Source organism: Bos indicus, chromosome 29, assembly GCF_029378745.1.
Source record: "Bos indicus isolate NIAB-ARS_2022 breed Sahiwal x Tharparkar chromosome 29, NIAB-ARS_B.indTharparkar_mat_pri_1.0, whole genome shotgun sequence".
NCBI lineage: Eukaryota > Metazoa > Chordata > Mammalia > Artiodactyla > Bovidae > Bos > Bos indicus.
In genome coordinates, this window is record NC_091788.1 from 46,916,121 (window position 1) to 46,935,676 (window position 19,556).

A 19,556-nucleotide genomic window follows, 5' to 3' on the forward strand; every position below is an offset into this window, starting at 1 on the left:
CTGTTCCTTTTCCTCTTCCGCTCATTTTCTGAGTCCTGAGAAGCTGGAGGTGGACACTCTTCTTTGTGGTGATGGACCGACCTGGGCTCAGCGGGCCCCGGGTGGCCGCCTCCTCTTTGAGGCTCAGCCCCACCACGTGTGAGGCCCCGGGGTCTCTGGTGGTTGTGACATGGACTGTGTCAGGGTTGTTGATGGGGCCTCTGTCTGCTCAGGCCGGGTGTGTGGCCAGGAGGTGAGGGTGTTGTGGTCCTTGGGCTCAGCTGTGGCCTGGCCAGCCTGGCTGGGGCCTTTCATCTTGGGCTGGGGGTGGTCACCAACCATAGAGACCCTCCCAAGAGGTCAGCCACTGGCTTCCATACCTGGTGAGAGCTGTGCCCGGGACCCTGAGCACTGCCCCACATGTCCTGCGAGTCCTCCAGTCACTGAGGGAGGGCTGGGCCTTGTCTGCAGGGAGTGCTCACAGGGATGTGTACAGGATGAGCAGCCTCCGAAGCTCGTGTGCAAGCGGAGGTGTGAGGGGCAGAGTTTGGGCAAGAAGGCCCTCCAGGTCCACCAACACAGGGCCCTCCTTTCTGTTGAAGAGACCCTGGTATAAGACGACGAAAGGGATCAGCTGGACGTTGGGATTACGAGTGTTTCATTGTCTCTGATTTCTTTCAGTCATGATTCCTGTGTATTCCAGGAACCGAGCCTACGCCATCTTCTTCATAGCCTTCACCCTGATCGGTGAGTCGGGGCGGGTCTGCAGGGGTCACTGGGGGCAAGGTTCTGGGTGTGTCCCCAGCCCGGTGGCCTCCCCTCCACGTGACCTGTGTAGTTTTCACTCTGTGTGACCGCCAGTGCCTCAGTGCCTGCCGGGCAGGCCAGGTGCCACCCCCGTCCGTACACGAGGGCCTCGGGTCCCTGCCCTGCTCACTTAGCTGGCTTGCTGCTGACGGGCTGGCCCCCCGATGCTGCCGCTCCTCCAGACCCTGCCCACATGGTCCTCGCTGACCGTGTGATCTCTGCTGACCGTGGCCTTTTCTCTCCCAAGGGAGCTTGTTTCTGATGAACCTGATGACGGCCATCATCTACAACCAGTTCCGGGGCTACCTGATGGTGAGCGGAGCTGCCCCCCTGGCCAGCTGTGCCTGGAGCTGCCCCTGGAGGCCTGGCAGGGAGCTGGCCGGCAGGGTGGCCCCGGGGCTGTGTAGGTGTGGACGTGGGTGGGAGGGCGGGCCTGTGGTGGTCTCGGCACGGCCTCTGCCTCCCTGCCGTGGGTGACCTCCCTCTCTGCTCCCCAGGGGTGCTGGCCCCACAGCCACCACTGGCCCCTTCTCTGCCCCACCTCCTCTAGGGGGAACCGCAAGGAGACTGAAGCTCCCGGGGCAGTGACCACACCCCCCACCCCCCATGTAGGTGGGCCAAGGACCCCAAGCCCGCTGAGAAGGGATGCATGCCTTAGTGAATTGCACAGTGGTGGCTGCCAGCAAGGCCTGGCCCTGTTGTCTCTGACTGCCCCCCGATGCCCACAGGGCGAGGGGCTGCTCCCTGGGCTGCGAGTGAGCTGGGGCTGTCTGGGGCGAGGGGCAGGATGGCCATGGACAGGGCTGGGTCAAGCCCCTCAGCCCCATCCCCTTTTCAGATGTCTCTCCAGACCTCACTGTTGCGGAGACGGTTGGGGACCCGGGCTGCCTATGAGGTCCTCTCGTCCGTGACTGCAGAGGGAGAAGCCCACCCCAAGCGGTGAGAGCAGGGGCTCCCGCCTCTCCCCCGAGGCTGCTCTGGGAGGGCTGTTCATGGGGGGATGTTTCCCAAGATCCCTGCTGGCAGTGGGTTGCAAGGCTCCTTTGGAGTCAAGCATCCCTGGGTGGGTTTCATGGTCCTGGTGTCCGAGTTAACTCGTGTCCTCGTGACCTGCTCGAGATCCCAGTCTGAGGGGGGCCGTGCACTCTGGCCTGTCCCCCTGGCGCCCTTCCCACACCCGAGCTGTGACTTGGGGTCCAGGACGAGAAAGGCCTGGGATGCACGTCCACTCTGCCCCCCACTCTGTGACAGCTTGGAGGCAGTGTCACAGAGCTGCTCTGGTCCCCACCGCTCACTGGCCCCGGGGCCTGTGGGTCGCACGCTCTAGCATCCTCAGCTGCTCCTCTCTAAGGCAGGACCACGGGGTCTCAGGATTTTGGAGACAGGAAGACCGTCAAGCACTCCTTCCTGGAGAACTTGTCACTGCCCAGGCTGCTTGGGCCAGCGGTCAGGGCGCCTAAGGGTGCTGAGTTGGCTGGGCTCACTGAGGGCATCTTCCCCACAGACTTGGGGTGAAGCCTGAGGATTTCTTGCAAGTGCTCCAGAAAGTCCAGCTGGACAGTAACCACAAACAGGCCATCGCAGAGGTACTGGTCCCCCCTCCCCCCTACCCCGCCTGTGCCTCTGGGCTCCCTAGGTCACGCGGGTGTCATTTCAGATCGGCCCGGCTGGCCTGGTCCTGGTGGGCCTGGGGGCGGCGCCCTTCCTGCCCTTGGGCTGGCTGCCCAGCACCCCCGTGCATTCCTGCTTTGCAGAAGCTGCATTCCCGTGGTGATGGCCTGCTGTCAACTGACGAGTTTCAGAAACTCTTCTACGAGTTTGATAAGAGGGTGATTAAAGAGGTAACTGTGGCCGGGCCAGGGGTACCTGAGGTTAGCAGGGAAGTCCTTGGTGTCTCTTGGCGTTGATTGCCTGAGTCACTTTTAGTGACCGACGCTGGGACTCACCTTCCCAGGGATTTTGGCCCCTAGGGTGTTCGTGGGAGCAGAGCTGGTGTGGCTCTTGGGAACTGGGGAGATTTTGTGACCTTATGAAATTCCCAGACCACAGGGACTGTAGTCCTGACCCAGAGGAACTTCCCAGTTTTCTCCATTCTTCATGATAGACTTTTCTTCTCTTCTCACACATCCTAACCCGGGAGGTTCCCGAGTTTGTCCAAAACCTTTGTCTGTTGTCCTTACGCTGATTTTTAAAGTTAGCAGGGGGGCTTAAGATCCAGCTTAACACTGTGTCCACAGTGTTAAGACCTTGGCCTGCCTGCATTTTATGTGGCAGGTGTGTGGGAGGCAGCAGGGGAGGAGGTGCAGGGAGACGGCCCTGCTGTTCCCAGGCAGACTTTGGGGCAGTGCAGGGGGCTGCTGCTCCAGCCACTCCAGCCACCTGGCCTTGACAGGGCTGAGCTGGGCTTGAATGGGGGTTGAAGAGGTGGAGTCAGTCGTCTCCTGTTGATTGGATTCCTCGCAGCTCAGTGTCACCATTGAGTCAGTCAGCTCAGCTGCTGTAGCAAGTATCGCAGCCTGTGCGTGTGTGTGCGAATTCTGGAGGTACTTAAATACCAGGGCTTATTGTCTCCAGGTCTGGAGGCTGGAATCTGAGGTCCAGGCGTGGGCAGGGCCGGTGTGTGGATGGAGGCTGGAATCGGAGGCCCAGGTGTGGGCAGGGGCGGCGTGTGGACGGAAGCTGGAATTGGAGGCCGAGGCATGGGCAGGGCCGATGTGTGGATGGAGACTGGAATCGGAGGCCGAGGCGCGGGCAGGGCCGGCGTGTGGACGCCGTCTGCTCGCTGTATCTTCGTGTGGGTTTCCCTCTGTCGTGTGTCTGTCTCCTCATCTCCCCTTCTTATAAGGTCAGCAGTCCTACGGGATTAGGACCCACCCCAGTGACCTTATTTTAACTTAGTTGCCTCTTGAAAGACCCAGTTTCCAAATACAGTCACATTTGAGGTCCTGGGGTTAGGCTCTCAAAATATAAATTTTGGGGGATGCACCTTAGCCCACAAGTTTCTTCTCCAGGTCTGTGGTCAACCTCCGAGGCCTCAGGCCCCAGTCAGAGGTGGTTTTCCCTGAGGACGTGAAGCCTTTCCAGGTTCCCCAGAGGAGGTCCTGTTTGGCCTGGAGCTATGAGTGCTGTGCCCTCGGCCCCTGTGTGGTCAGCAGCGTCCTCGTTGCAGGACCCGTGGGGCACGGGAGATGGTTACAGGGACAGACGGCGGACACGTGGCATGTTAACATACGTGACGCCGTCTGTGCCCAGGTGACCTGAAGGGAATAGTGATTACCTGCCATCGGGTGCTGGTTTTATAGAAACCACGACGATGGTTTTCAAAGGATAGTAATTCTGGAAGCACCTTTCTATGATGGTCCTGGGGCAGGAGGTTTGCGGAGGTTTGCTGGGCCCAGGAGGCAGCTCTTGGCAGCTGTTGTTGTTTTGATTTGCTGTGATCCAGCCCGTTTCTGGGTGCAGCCTGACCTGGGTGAGAAAATGTTGGGAAGGTGGGCTCCTTTCTCAGGGTTCGCTGGGCCAGCCAGACCCTCCCTGGGCACTTGCCAACCGGCCTGCAGGATGCTGCTGGGTCCAGGTAGTCCAAGACCAACTCTCCCTTTGCCTTGAGTCAGGATCTGATATCAAAAGGGAGGTGCGTGGTTGTGGTGGTGGCTGCTGACTGGTCGCACGTGCAGGCCACGCCCCTCATCTGACCACACCCTCCCGTGGCCACGCCCCTCATCTGACCACACCCACTCTGGCCACGCCCCTCCATGGACCACACCCTCCACTGGTCACACCCCTCCTCTCACCACACCCTCCGCTGGCCATGCCCCTCCACGGAATACACCCTCTCTGGCCACACCCTCCGCTGGCCACGCCCATCCTCTGGCCACGCCTTTCCTACTATGGTTCATGAGATGCTCTCTCTTCCCATATGCCCTAGATCTAAAGTCCAGAACTATGATTTGAGGCTGGAGTTTGGGTCCTAGAAGTTTGGGGGGCTGTGATGTCCTTGTCGTGGTTTTATGACATCCTCCTTCCTCCCCAGTGCTGATTGCCAGCGGGCAGGCAGGTGCCTCAAGGATTGTTAGCATGTGAGGGCTTGTCCCAGGTGCCCTGACAGGCTGTGATTTTGGAATCACTTCTGAAGAGAGGCGTTTTCTAGGTGGCTGATAGCAGGACATCATGAGCTTTCATGACAGTCCTCCCATGTATGGTCACCTTCTGTCCATCACCCAGGCCTTGGTCCAGTGCTCGTCAATTCATGCTAATTGGGTGCAGAAGAGGTACCATGCCAGCTTCTGAAAGCCTGTTTCTCTTTTACTTTTTTTGGCTGCGTCACATGGCATGTGGGATCTTAGTTCCCTGACCAGGGATTGAACCCGTGACCCCTGCAGTGGAAGCCTGGAGTCCTAACAACTGGACCACTAGGGAAGTCCCTGTTTTTGTTTTAATAAGATGCTTTTGAGGTTAAAAACATAGCAGGCATTCATTATAGATAGTAGCAAGAAATAGAAAAACCCACCCAACTGTCCACCTTCCAAGAATAGTAGCAAGAAATAGAAAAACCCACCCAACTGTCCACCTTCCAAGAAATCATTTCACAGAAATCATTTCAAGGTTTGTTATTTCTTAATAATGACGTGATATATGAATTCATTCTTCTTGTAATAATTTAACATAACGGATAATGCTGAAGTCTCTTTTGGCCAATATATCAGTCTGGGTTCAGGCAGGAGACAGAAATCACGTAGAAATTTAACATCGAAAAGTATTAACTGTGATAAGAGAGTCACTGTAACATATGGGGAAGCTCTGTGGTCCCCGAGGGTGGAGGAAGATGCCTGGGGAAGAACAGACCTGGGGGGGACCCCTTCCCCAAGGCCAGGGTCTGGACACCTTTGGAGAAGTTGTGGTCCAGACCGCAGGGGGACAGGGATGTTTGCTGGTTTACCTGGGCTGGAGCCGGTCTGCGGTCACTGGGCAAGCAGCATGCCACCGTCTAGGGTGCAGCAGGCGCCGGCCATGAGCAGAGCATGTGGTATATAGAGGGAATTGGGCACCGGGGCCAGCTGGCAGCCTCTGGGCACCAGTACCCACGTGGAGGACGTTCTTACGGGGTCAGGCTGTGCTGCAGGTCACCAGGGAACCGTGCGTCTGAGTGTGGGGCTGGGTCAGAGCTCCACAGGTGTCTTTCCCTGACTTGAGGTGTGGTTAGTGTGACAGAGGAGCCAAGTGTTCAGTTTGATCAAATTTAAATTTGAATCAAGTGGCCACGGCCAGCGAGTAGCCGCCCCGTGGGATGGTCCATCTCGTGCTGCAGTGACCGCTCTGCACCTCTGTCCTGGTGCACAGGCGGGGGCCTCTCTGAGGGGAGGCAGGTTGGTGTGGGTCTCTGGGGGCAGGGGGGCAGGTTGGCGTGCGTCTCTGGTGGGGGGAGCAGGGTGGCATGGGAGTGCAGGGTCTCACAGGCATCTTCATGATGTATTTGTTGCCCAGCTGCCCTCCTCTGATCAGGCTCCACTCCAGCCTGGTGACGGTGTGTGAGTTACCTCCATTCTGTGCTAAGTTTTCATAGTTATTAGCAACTAATTTATATGTATATTTTCACGTGACACTTGGCATATGTTTAAGACGACTGAATGCTTGTCCGTCTCGGGCTGCTTGCAGCATCAGTGCCCTTCTGGGTTATTTCCATGCCTCTCGGTGTTAGACGATTGTGACGATCATCTTTGTGCATAAAACTGACACCGTTTGAGAGGTGTTCCTGAGGCTGGAGAGTCTGGGTTGGGAGGCAGGGTGGGACGACTGAGTCCCAGGAGGAGGGGGTTGGGCATCTCGGTCCCCCGTGGCCGAGGCCGGCTCCATCGTGTTTCTGAGTGTGCGTGTCCCCCCAGCACCCGCCGCGGCCCGAGTACCAGTCTCCGTTTCTGCGGAGCACCCAGTTCCTCTTCGGCCACCACTACTTTGACTACCTGGGCAACCTCATGGCCCTCGGAAACCTCGTGACCATCTGCGTGAGTGCAGGTCTGCCCTGGCGTCGCTGCCCGCCGGCGGTCTCACCGGCCCCGGGCTGAGCCGCCGACCGCTTTGGCTCTGCAGGTATTCCTGGTGTTGGACGCACATGTGCTGCCCAAGGACCGCGACGACTTCGTGCTGGGGGTGAGCTCTGCAGCCACAGGCTGTCATCCAGGGTGATAGGGCATGAGGGGGCAGAGGGCACAGCCTCCCCACCTCAGGCCCGGGTCCCCGGGAGGCAGGGCCATCCTGGTGCTTCACCGTGGAGTCTGTGGAGTAGGGAGACGTAGGGCGTGGGTTCTAGGGCCTGTCTGATGGCTGGAGAGCCTGGATTGGGGGCTACAGGTGTGCCACTTATGGTTGAAGCTGTGCCTGGGGTACAGGTCCCCCGAGGAGAGGATGTGGACCAAGAAGGGGGTGCTGAGATGCCTGAGTTTGGAGGTAGGGGGCTCAGGAAGAGCCGCCTAGAAGGGTGTGAGGAGCAGCAAAGAAGTGGGAGGGGAGGGTCACGTGGCCGCAGCGTGGGAGGGGGTGTCTGTGCGCCACGCATTTCACCATGTGCAGCAGGGCAGGACCCACGGGGCCCTGTGGACAGAGCCGCATGGATCTCATTGGCCCCACAGTGGGCGGGGGACATTGGGGGAGGTCAGGGAGCTGGGCGGGACCCACGGGACCCTGTGGACAGAGCCGCATGGATCTCATTGGCCCCACAGTGGGCGGGGGACATTGGGGGAGGTCAGGGAGCTGGGCGGGACCCACGGGACCCTGTGGACAGAGCCGCATGGATCTCATTGGCCTCACAGTGAGCGGGGGACATTGGGGGAGGTCAGGGAGCCGGGCAGGACCCACGGGACCCTGTGGACAGAGCCGCAAGGATCTCATTGGCCCCACTGTGGGTGGGGACGTTGGGGGAGGTTGGGGAGCCGGGCAGGACCCACGGGACCCTGTGGACAGAGCCGCAAGGATCTCATTGGCCCCACTGTGGGTGGGGACGTTGGGGGAGGTTGGGGAGCCGGGCAGGACCCACGGGACCCTGTGGACAGAGCCGCAAGGATCTCATTGGCCCCACTGTGGGTGGGGACGTTGGGGGAGGTTGGGAAGCCGGGTGGAACCCACGGGGCCCTGTGGACAGAGCCGCAAGGGTCTCATTGGCCCCACTGTGGGTGGGGACGTTGGGGGAGGTCGGGGAGCCGGGCGGGACCCACGGGGCCCTCTGGACAGAGCCGCAAGGATCTCATTGGCCCCACTGTGGGTGGGGACGTTGGGGGAGGTTGGGAAGCCGGGTGGGACCCACGGGGCCCTGTGGACAGAGCCGCAAGGGTCTCATTGGCCCCACTGTGGGTGGGGACGTTGGGGGAGGTTGGGGAGCCGGGCGGGACCCACGGGGCCCTCTGGACAGAGCCGCAAGGATCTCATTGGCTCCACTGTGGGTGGGGACGTTGGGGGAGGTCGGGGAGCCAGGCGGGACTCACGGGGCCCTGTGGACAGAACCGCATGGATCTCATTGGCCCCACTGTGGGTGGGGGACATTGGGGAGCTGGGTGGGACCCACTGGTGGCACCGGGACTGAACGCTGGGCGTGCTTCTCCCTTTCAGATTCTCAACTGCATCTTTATCCTGTACTACTTGCTGGAGATGCTGCTCAAGGTGTTCTCTCTGGGCCTGCAGGGCTACCTGTCCTACTCCAGCAATGTGTTCGACGGGCTCCTCACCATCGTCCTGCTGGTAAAGTCTGAGACGGCTCAGGCGCAGCCTCTCGGGCGGGCGGTGTGCACTCAGCCTGTCACAGGGTCTCTCAGCTGCCCCTGGACCCCAGGGGGCCACAGGGCCTGGGCCTCCCGCCTCTGGTGACAGAGGGGCTGGCTCCCCCAGGTTCAGCTGCCTGGCATGGGGCTACAGGAGGCTCATTTCCGCTGCCTCTGTGGGTCGTCGGGGCTGGGGCAAGGTGAGGGCAGGCTGCCTCTCCTGACACCCCAGGGACGCCTGCAAGGAACCTGCAGACCCCGCCAGCCAGCACAGCCCCACCAAGGACAGTGGGGCCTCGGCGTGCGGAAGGATGGGCAGGGTCTCAGGCACTGGGAGTCTTGGGAAGTGTTTCCCCAGATCCTGGGGCAGTGAGGGGTCGCTCCTGGTGTGCACGTCACAGCAGCAATATTAGTGCGATACGTATTCGTGTTTGACGGATCAGAGCTGTGGGCCCCCGGCAGCAGCAGGGAGGCAGCTGAGAGGAGGGCCTTCCGGTCCATCCTTGACCGCAGTTTCTCCCAAGCCCGGAACTCCAAGGCCCCGTCCCAGCCCTGCCCTCCGCACGTGCAGCCTAACTCCTGAGGCCAGGGCACCCTCAGCAGCGGGGCGTCCCCACGTGGCACCAGCTGAGGGGCAGGACTGGCTGTGGTTTCTCCCCAGATCCCCTCGGGGCCCGCGTGTTAGAGCCGCCGGCGGGCCTGCCGCAGCGAGCCTTCTTCTCTTTTGTGATTAAAGGTTTTGGAGATCTCCACTCTGGCTGAGTACGGCTTCCCACACCGGGGCTGGTATGTGTCACGGAGAACCCGGGGAGGCCTGGCTAGCGCCCCGGGGAAGGGTGTGTGTCCGGCCTCTAGCCGCTGGTGCAGGCCGCTCTAGGCCCGAAGGCCTGACTCGCAGGCGAGTGGCCACAGCTCCTGCCCCGCCACGGCCTGTGGGGTCAGGTGCCTTCTCCGCTCTTGGGGACTCTGCCTTAAAGGCCTTGTGGCCGCCTTCAGGATGATTGTGTTCCCAGAGCTGGGGTGGGAGGCTCTGGAGGTGCCCGTGCGATGGGACCTGGGGCCCAGGTGTGCGGGGGGCCGGAAGCAGGGAGGCCCCCGCCATCACTTCCCACCCTGGGTGTCAGTTCACCTCCCCGTAGACGTCAGGGTGGCTCAGGGCTCGCTGAACTCACGCTGCCCCCAGTTCTGGCCACACGGAGGTATGGACGTTTGGCCAGGGGTCCCAGGGTGCCTTGCGGTGTGGCGTGTGGCAGCCTTGGGGGTCTCGCTGCCCAGAGCACAGCTGTCCTGGTGAACTCGCGTGCTGACCTCGCGCCCTCAGGGGGCCTCTTGGTCCCTCGGCTGGGCTGCCTTCGTCTTAGTGGTGCGCTTGCGAGTCATCTGATGAGGGTGGGCTGGATGAGTCCTGCCCCTTGGGGTCTCGGGAGGGGTCTGTCAAGGGGGACGGAGGCGGGAGCAGTGAAGCCTCGGGGCTGCCCGGCGGCTGTGGGGCCAGCTCTCCATGTTTCTTAAGTGCACTGAAAACCCACAGGGCGCTTCTGGTGGGAGGTGGTGAGGGGTGCGTCCTAGGTGAGAATGGGTGAAATTTAAATAGAAACGAGAGCACAGTAAGGCCCGTGAGGGGCACCCAGGCGACGGGGTCACAGCCAGGGGCAAGGTCCGAGGATAGGAGACGGGTCTGGGGCCACGTCTCTGCCAGCTCTGCTGGGGCCAGAGCTGGGCGTCTGGAGCCCCAGGGTTCTCCCGTCACGTTGCCCCGCACCACAGGGGGGCTGTGCCCTCGGAGGTGTTGCCGTGAGCGCCCTGGGCCGCGGGCTCAGGTTCTGCCCTCCCGTCTCGACGGAGTTTTTCCGGTGGGTGGCGCCTGTGGGGCGGCTTCCTGGCACCCCGGTGGCCCGCTCTGCGTCTGTCTCTGGACCGAGCGTCCCCTGCGTCCCTTTGCCGGCTCACCCGTCTCCGCGTCTGCAGGAAGCCGGCGACGCTGGGCCTGCTGTCGCTGTGGGACATGACGCGGCTCGTGAACGTGCTCATCGTCTTCCGCTTCCTGCGCATCATCCCCAGCATGCAGGTACCGCCGGCGCCTGTGGGCTCGCTCTGGGGGTGCGCGTGCCTGGCAGGCAGGGACCCTCTACATGCGCCCCAGCCTTGCGTCTTGGCTGGGTGACGCTGGAGGTGGTTGGGAGTGTAAGGGCATCTAGCCCAGACGGCAAGGGGGTGTCGGTGGGACCTGGGGGAGGTCACGTGCTCTTCGGGGTCCCTGGCCTTTGTGGGGAGCCAGTGTGCCCCGAGGCATCCTGAGTTTCCGAACGGCCTAGGCTGCTGGTGGCTACTGGTGCCGCCTCCAAGGACCCCCAGTGCAGGAGTGGACTGCCTTGTGACTGTCTCTGAGCCCCGGTTTCTCATAACGTTCCTGCCAGGAGTAGCCCCAACTTTGGAGGGGGGCAGTCCGGGTGTGCAAGCCCAGCCCCCACCCAGCACTGGGTGGGGGTGTCTCTCCTGTCTGCTTTCCTGAGCACTTCTCAGGAGAAAAGAACCCAAGGACACCTACCTGCCCCCTTTCGGAGTGTCCAGAGTGTCCACTTCCCCTCAGCCCCGACCCGGCACGGGGCAGAGTGGGTCTCTCCCATCTGCTTTCCCGAGCACTTCTCAGGAGAAAAGAACCCGAGGACACCTGCCCCCTTTCTGAGTGTCCAGCTCCTTCCCCTGTGTGCGTCCTGCCAAGCTGTGCACCTGGCCTGTGCAGCTGGTGACCCGTTGTCACCCAGCGGTATTTCCATCTGAAGGGGCTCCTGGGTGCAGAGGACTGTGGCCCTGAGCCCTCCATACATACACACACCTGTGTGACCCGACACGTGCAATGCACACAGGCACGTGATCACACACACCCAGAGCACACACAAAATCATACACATGTACACGTAATCACACCCTCATATAATCACACATGTCATCTCACACACACACACATGCATGCACACACCAACAGATGGATTTGCATGTAACTGCACAATTACACGTGTGTAACCACACACATACATATAATCATGCAGTCGGGCGCAATATAAGCACAAGTGTATGTATACACGTGTGTGTGCTCACACACACAGCCATCTACACACACACGTGTACACATGTGCGTATAATCACGTGTGTGCACACGTACAGCAGAGTTCCTGCCTGCTAGCGTCGGTGCTGTTTCTCCTGACTCACCAAGTGGGGAAACTGGCTGCCTGGAAAGCCGGTCTGTGGGGCTTAGATTCACGTGCACCAGGGTCCCCGGCTGGGTCTCTGAGGCCCCACACCGCAAACCCCGTCACCCAGGGCTGACGGGCCATCTCCAGGTCAGCCTTTCTCAGGAGCCTCCAGACCAGCTTTCGTGGGCCGGTGGGCAGTGTGGGCCAAGGCCCTGCACATCGTGGCTTCACCTGGTCTTGGAGGTGTCTGCACGTGTAGGGGTTTCTGTGTTGGGGTGGGCGGGTGTGTATAGTCGTGAGAGTGTGGGGGTTGGCATGGGTGTATGTACAGATGAGGCGGGTGTGCATGTGTACAGGTGAGGTGTGTGTGTATACAGGTGCATGTACAAGTGAGGTGTGTGTGCAGGTGTGTGTAAAGTTGAGGTGAGTGCATGTGTGTACAGGTTAGGTGTGTGTACAGGTGCATGTACAGGTGATGTGTGGGTGTGTGTGCAGGTGTGTGTACAGGTGTGTGTGCAGGTGTGTAGGTGTGTGTACAGGTGAGGTGTGTGGCTGTGTGTACAGGTGATGTGTGGCTGTGTGTGCAGGTGTGTGTACAGGTGATGTGTGTCTGTAGGTGTGTGTACAGGTGAGGTGTGTGTGTGTGTGTACAGGTGATGTGTGTGGGTGTGTGTACAGGTGAGGTGTGTGGGTGTGTGTACAGGTGTATGTACAGGTGTGTGTACAGGTGATGTGTGGGTGTGTGTACATGTGTTTGTGTGTGTGCACGTGTGTGCACAGGTGATGTCTGTATAGGTATGTGTCTGTGTAGGTGTGTGTACAGGTGAGGTGTGGGTGTGTGTACAGGTGAGGTGTGGCTGTGTGTAGGTGTATGTACAGGTGAGGTGTGTGGGTGTGTGTACAGGTGAGGTGTGGGTGTGCATGTGTGCAGGTGATGTGTGGGTGTGCGTGCAGGTGTGTGTACAGGTGAGGTGGGTCACCCACTCTCTTGCTGTCTCAGCTGATGTCCCTGGTGGCCAGCACCGTCCTGGACCTGATCAAGAACATGCGGGCCTTCGGTGGGATCCTGGTGGTGAGTCTGGCCACCCGTGCTGGCCTCTCGGGGGAGCAAGGCCGGGCCACTGGGTGGGCAGCCGGAGCTCCGCAGGAAGTGGCAGCCTTCAGAAGGAGGATCCCTGCATTCGGGTGGAGCAGGTGACCGAGGCCCGGGGATCCCAGGGCAGGGCGGGATGCTGGAGAGAGTGGAGCTGGGGTGGTCTGGCTGAAGGGACGGCCTGACCACACCGCCTTCCCAGAGAGCCTCTTGTTCAGTTCCGAATCCCTCGTGTGTCCTGGGCCCTGGGCCACAGTGAGGAGATGAAAAACCTTAGAGGCACCAGGGGCCCCCCAGGGCTCACAGAGGCCCCAGAGTGGTCAGCCATCCTTGCTTGAGGATTTGGGAAACTCAAAGCTGCTTTTGCTGAGAGAATCTTGATGTCCCCTAGCCCTGGGCCAGGCCCCCCCAACCCCGCCTCCTCCACTGTGGTCCTGCCGGAGCTGGGCCTTGAACAAGGGGCCCGGTGATGCTCTAGGCACGAGGCCTGGCAGGAAGGAGAGAGGGTGATGAAACCCTGCTGTTGTGGACGCCAGGGGGCTCCGTCGTGCCCAGGGCTGTCAGGAATGCTCAGGGGACCCGCTTCAGGCACTGCCCACAGGCCCCAGTCTGCCTTGTGGAGGAAACAGGCCCAGAGAGGGGCTGGGTTAGCGTGGGGGTGCTCCTCATCTTCCGCCCCCCAGACACATTAGCGACGGGTCAGGGGCGGCCAGCAGCCCCTTCTCTGACTGGCACACAGCTACCCAGGGGTGCGTCTCAGACGCCTGCTGATGTACGTGGGGAGGGCAGTGGGCTTCTCCCAGAGGGACGTGGCTGCTCCAAGCCCTCTTCCCAGGATACCTTCTGCAGCCCTTGCTGCCCAGTTCTCCATGGGGCCTGCCTCCTGCTGCACCTGCCCTGGAGGAGGGCTCACAGCCCCAGTTCTCCCCCCAGGCCCCCATGTATCCCCAGGGCTTCCCTCTGGGACAGGTTGGTGGCCAGGAGGGGTGCCTGGGGTCAGAGTCCCCGTGTCCCCGGGGAGAAGCTCCTGCTGGCATGCAGCCCCTAGCAGGCCCTGCCTGGCTGTGTGGGGGCCCCCGCAGGCGTGCGATGCCGACGGCCCGCCTGCCTCCGCAGGTGATCTACTACGTCTTCGCCATCATCGGCATCAGCCTGTTCCAGGGCGTCATCGTGGCTCCTAGAAACAGCAGGTGAGCTGGGTCCTGGGGGTGTAGGGGGAATGTCTCCGGGGACGCTGGAGCCGGGGTGAGGCCTCGGAGGTGGTGTGGGTTCAGCTCCCCAGGAGGGACCTCCTGGGTCCCCTTTCTTCCATGGTCTCCCTGCTCTTCTCCCCCCACCCTCCCTCTAGCAGCCCTCTCTAGAATCTACACTGAGGGTGACCCCTGACCCCAGGTCCCTTTCTGGAACTGCAGCCCAGGCTGCTTGCTGCATAAGGGGTGTCCAGGGCTCGGCCTAAACTGCGACCCTCCCCTGGCCTGCCTCTGCCCATGTGTCCACAGCACCGGTCTCGCTGCCCTTGGCACCTCCTTGGTTAGGGGGCACGTCCTCTTTGTCCCCCTTTCTCAAGGGCCTGCTGGGTCCATGCGGAACAGGGGCTCAGGCGGGGCTGGGAACGCGGGCGTGTGTCCCACTGCGGCCCCCACACTGACCGGGTTGTGCCCTCCCATCCCTCCCCGCAGCCTAGCCTCTGTCAATGGTTCCGCGCCCTGCGGGAGCTTCGAGCAGCTGGAGTACTGGCCTAACAACTTCGACGACTTTGCGGTGAGTCCCACGCCCCCTTCCCCTCGGTAACCTACCCGCTGCCTCTGTTCCCTGCGGCCTCCTGGAAGCCCTGTGTGCCCCCTGCAGGCCGCCCTGGTCACTCTGTGGGACGTGATGATTGTCAACAACTGGCAGGTGTTCCTGGACGCCTTCCGGCGCTACGCGGGCCCGTGAGTGACCCGGCCTGGCCGCCCCGACCGCGGCTCTGCGCGGGGTGCGCGTCTTGGTCTAACCTCCCGGGGTTGCAGGGTGTACGGGGCAGCAGGTGGCTTCTGGGGGGGCCTGTGACCTGGGGTGAAGGGGCTCCGCCTGGAGCTTGGAGATCTCAGACGGCCCCGGCGCTGGGCCAGGTCTGAGCCCCAGCCCCGCTCCTCCCGGCCGACTGCCCCTAAAGGCCAGGCTGGGCCAGCCTGGGGGTTTGGGTGGGAACAGCGACGTGGAGCAGGGAGCGGTGGGTCCAGAAGAGGGTTGCGCTGGACTTACAGGCGCCCCCCGGCCTCCCCCTCATTCTCCACAGGTGGTCAGAGGTGTATTTTGTGCTGTGGTGGCTGGTGTCGTCGGTCATCTGGGTCAACCTGTTTCTGGCTCTGATTTTGGAGGTAGTGGACACGCCCGGCCCAGACTCTTCTCAGTTGGAGTTTCTAACTTGATGAGGTGGGGTCCACTTGGAACTTGGTCGAAGAGCCTGTGCTGGGTTCGCACAGCTCTGGGGTGCGGGTCTGCCCTCGCTCGGGGCAGCTCGTCCTGAAGGCTCCTGACCTTTGACCTGTGGGGTGGGGCTGGAGGAGGGCCCTCAGGGAACCGCTCCTGTAGGGGCCGGGGGTCTTGTCGGGCCTCGGGTCCCTGTGTCCAGGGGGAGCTTCTCAGCCAGGCCGCCATGGGAGGGGTTCACGCAGGGCCTGGGCCTACCCGCCACCTGTTCCTCCCTCCCTCCTGCCAGAACTTCCTTCACAAGTGGGACCGCCGCAGCCACTTGCAGTCCTTCACGCAGGAGCTGGAGGACACCTCTGAGATGACCCAGGAGCTCCCGTTCAGGTGCGTGGGAGCGGGCGGGACGAGAGGGAGGGTGGGGCCTGGGGCAGGAGGCGGGGCGAGAGGGAGGGCGGGGCGTGGGGCAAGAGGCTGGGCTGAGAGGGGGCGGGGCAGGACCAGGAGGTGGGGCGAGAGGAGGGGGCGTGGGACGAGAAGCGGGGTTGACAAGGAGGGCAGGTCGGGGGGCGGGGCCAAGAGGGAGGGTGGGGCGGGAGGCGGGGCGAGTGGGGGCGGGGCCTAGAGGCGGGGCCAAGGGGGAGGGTGGGGCGTGGGCGGGAGGCCAGGCCGAGAGGGAGGGAGGCAGCGGGCAGGCGCTCTTCTTGGGACCTCCCGGGCTGCTTCTGCTTCTGCCGTGGGGCTGAGTTCCTCTCACCATGAGCCTGCGTAGGGAAGCCTCTTCAGGTGCTGTTAGTCCCCAGGTGACCCTGTTGGTGGGTGAAGTGAAACCTCGGCCCCTCTTTCCCATGGTAACCTGGAGCTTGTTCCTCTGGTGGCTCAGAGGCGACGGCCGCACCACCCTCCCTGAACGTCTGTGTGTGTCGCAACCGCACAGAGTGGGCTTCTCCCGGCCTTTGAGGGACTCCCCGTAAACATCCTAGAGGTGGGCCCAAGCCCCCTGTGGGTGCTTCCGCGCAGCTCCTGGTCCCGAGAAGCCCTGACGAGGCCTCTCCATCATCCCTGCGCACCTACGCCCCTACAGGCGCCCAGGGCGCCCGGTCCATTGTCTCCCCCGTTCCGCAGGGACGTCCTGGAGGAGCCCACGGAGGAGGAGCTGGTGGAGAAGCTGAGCCGCCACCCGCACCTGCAGCTGTGCAGGTGACGTCCGGACGCCTTCCTGGCTGCGGCGGCCGGCGGCCAGGCGGCCTCTGGAGGCTCTCAGGCTGGGGAGGAGGCGGCCGCGACCCAGAGGAGGGGCCTTCCCCTTGGGCAGACCCGCTGTGCGGACCGAGGCTGGACAGGCGCAGGCCCTGATTCGCAGCTGAGCAGGACCACTCTGCAGCCCCTCCGGCGCTGTTTACACCACTTTCCTTTATAAGCTGCTTCCGAGGGACTACCTTTTCTAAATACAGTGGGTGACTCCACAGAGACCACTGATGTGTGAGAGGAGACGCAGCGGTCTTTGCCTTGTGTCCTGCTGTTTCCGTGGTGCCTTTGCTGCTGGTGGCCTTCAGGGACCAGGGGCCCACACAAGGCCCACACTGGCCGACTAGCAGCTTTCCGGGGCATTAAGCTTGGGATCCTGGTTTTAAACTAGAAGCTGGACTGTTGTTTTATTATTTTATGGCTCATGTGAGTGTGATCGAGTGTGTTTCTTCCTGGGTGAGAACGCCAGTCATCTTCATCAGTAGGCCTCAGGAAGCGCGAGGTGGTTGCCTACTGGAACGGGACTGCTTCTATGGAGCGGGGCTCCCAGGGCTCAGCCAGTCGGAAACCAGTGCTGTGGCCAGATCAGCCCTCGTGGTTCTTACTGTGTTTGCAAGAAGCCTTGCAGCAACAGCTGTCAGGAAACTTCGAAAAAAATAAAGATTTATTACCTACAAGACCTGGAAATTACCTACTGCACCTGGGCCCATACAGCGAGGTCACAGGTAGAGAGAGAGACCGTGGGCCTGGGGTTCTGCTTTTATTGCAATTGAGGGTTTCAGAGGACTCACTCTTGGTTGGTGGATTTAAAACATAAGAGCAGGAACTTAAAGTGACGGAAGAAAAAAAGTGGCCCAAATGGTCAGTTATCAAAATCAAAGATTTCTAAAACAAGTCTCAGAGCAGAAAGGTGGGCAGTGTGTTTGAGATACTCTGAAGTGGATGCCTCTGCAGTCCAAGCTTAAGAAAACTATTGGCAGGGCCTTTGCTACTCCAGGTATGGCTGTGCAGGTTGTGCACTGCACAAGAGTGCCCAGCTACAAAGGTGTGTCCTGGCATTGGCTGTCTGCCCCATAAGAGGGACCCTCTCTCTAATTTGCGTAAAGACACATATAAGTCAGGGATGGCCCTACTTTGTGTGTGACAGGGGACTGGGGTGGGGAGGAGGGGAAAGTGAGCAGTGTGTGGCAGGCCACGTTGCCACTTGGTCCATCGTAGATCCAGATTGATAAATGGGATTTTTATTTCAAGGGCCACCTTGAGTGGTTGGTGGGTGGTAGCCCCCAGAAGGTCTGTTGAGAAGGATTGGAATCTTTGTGGGAAGGAGTGCTAGGATTTATTAGTGATGTCTGCCATAAGCCCCAGAAGGGAAACCAGGGCATGGATGCTGACTCCACTGCAGGAAGTGATCCCAGTCTTCCCCAGCTTGTTTGGGAAATGGGATGAGAGGAAAGTTCAGCTAAAAAAAAGGAACTTCTAGAATGTCTGCAAACCCCAGTGCTTGAGGTGTTCTAACTCCTGGTAGTGTCTTGTGTATTCAACTGCATTGTGGTTCCTGGCCCCAGAGTTTATCTGAAATTTTGGGTATTCACGTGACGCTCCTCAGGTTTGCGGGACCTTTGGAGGTAGTGAGGTCTCTCCCAGGCTTGCTCCTCGTGCAGTCTGCCTTCCTGGAAGGCTGGTTTTGGGTTGGGGAGACCTTTGCCGAACTGGTTTAGAAGTCATACCCAGCTTGGTTGGCTGCCCTGTTTGCTGGTGTGTTTCCACCCCACCTCAAGGTCTGAGCGCCATCTAGTGGTGGATTCAGGTTCAGTTGCCTGTCAGCTTGAAGCTGTGATCCCTGGCTTAACCAGGTAGCACAGCGGTAAAGAATCCACCTGCCAATGCCAGGTTGGATTCCTGGGCTGCGAAGATCCCCTGGAGGAGGGAATGGCACCCCACTCCAGTATTCTTGCCTGGAGAATCCTACGGACAGAGGTCTGGCAGGCTAGAGTCAAGCTAGAGTCAGACATGACTAAACTCACTTAACATGCACACACACGTGATCCCCAGGGGATAGCTCATTGTTTTCCCCAGACCCCTGGAGACCTGCTTCCTCTTTGGCCCTCTCATGGCACAAGGCTGGGAGCCCAGCCTCACCGGGTTGTAAGCCTGTCCACCCAGGCCTGGTTCTAGTGGGCAGTGTGCCCGCTGCCCTGTCCTGAGGCTGGTCCCAGCCCTGAGGGTCCACCACCTCCCCATTCCATGGCCTGTGTGCAAAGAAGCCCCCTGTATTTAGGCTGTCACTCAGCAGATAACTCCAGACAACCCACGCTGGGCTCGGGGACAGCCCTTCAGAGAGGCTGGCTCTGCCCAGGGAGGGAGTGATTAAAGCTGGCGCCGGTCCCACTGTGCTGGTGCCTGGTGAGCACTGGCTGGGGCGCCTGTGCAATATCGTTTCCCTACGTCAAGTGATGTCAGCCTCAGAACCTTCGTCTAAAAGAGCTAGGGCTGAAGTGAAGGCTGATCTGGGGCCGGAGTCTTGTCCAGCTGGCACGTGCAGCCCCCATGTGCCGGAGGTGGGGTGTCTCACTTCTCGCCCCACCCAGCTTGGAACCACCAGCTGCCTGGAGCCTCAGCTGTGAGCTGGTTTCCTGATCTGCAGGGGAGGGCTGGGGTTGGCAGGAGCAGGTTCACACCTGGGCATCTCGCTGAAGAACTTCCGGTGACCCCAGCTTCCGGCTGGAGGTGCTGAGGCCATGTCTACGATCTCCCAGGACAGACGGCGTCAATGCTTTAAAATATTTATTTGGCTGTGCCGGTCTTAGTTGCGGCATGTGGCATCTTGGGTCCCCGACCAGGGATCAAACCCGGGCCCCCTACATTGGGAGCGCAGGGTCTTATTCACTGGACCACCGGGGAAGTCCCAACCTCAAAAGTTTTGAACAGCAGCTGGTAATAATAGCACGGCTCCCAAACTGGGTTTTTGTGAGGTTTCCTTACGTGCTGCAGGTTCTGCGGTCTTTGCAGGAACATCGCAGGAGTGCTTTCTGGCAGGTCGTGTGCAGTTTTTGTTTTCCACAGCTGATGGCCAGTCTT

General features: G+C 60.8%; 1 protein-coding gene across 4 annotated transcripts in view; it reads left to right on the forward strand.

Moving 5' to 3' along the window:
• TPCN2 (two pore segment channel 2) overlaps positions 1–17,155 on the forward strand; it is a 31,570-nt gene extending 14,415 nt beyond the window's left edge. The window contains exons 9-25 of one of the 4 annotated variants that reach the window (XR_011564982.1): positions 661–726; positions 1,034–1,098; positions 1,625–1,725; positions 2,291–2,372; positions 2,541–2,627; positions 6,669–6,788; positions 6,874–6,933; positions 8,386–8,514; positions 9,271–9,320; positions 10,503–10,602; positions 12,729–12,800; positions 13,938–14,011; positions 14,501–14,582; positions 14,670–14,752; positions 15,100–15,236; positions 15,523–15,617; positions 16,356–16,377. Coding sequence is in view for 1 of the 4 variants with exons in the window: in XM_070783101.1 (XP_070639202.1) it covers positions 661–726; positions 1,034–1,098; positions 1,625–1,725; positions 2,291–2,372; positions 2,541–2,627; positions 6,669–6,788; positions 6,874–6,933; positions 8,386–8,514; positions 9,271–9,320; positions 10,503–10,602; positions 12,729–12,800; positions 13,938–14,011; positions 14,501–14,582; positions 14,670–14,752; positions 15,100–15,181; positions 15,523–15,617; positions 16,356–16,434 (1,427 nt within the window). In the remaining 3 variants the exon portion in view is untranslated. Of the gene's footprint in view, positions 1–660; positions 727–1,033; positions 1,099–1,624; positions 1,726–2,290; positions 2,373–2,540; positions 2,628–6,668; positions 6,789–6,873; positions 6,934–8,385; positions 8,515–9,270; positions 9,321–10,502; positions 10,603–12,728; positions 12,923–13,937; positions 14,012–14,500; positions 14,583–14,669; positions 14,797–15,099; positions 15,237–15,522; positions 15,618–16,355 lie in introns of those variants that run through there. The other 3 variants (XM_070783101.1, XR_011564983.1, XR_011564984.1) reach the window with 3 other exon arrangements.
• Positions 17,156–19,556: the final 2,401 nt, after the last annotated feature.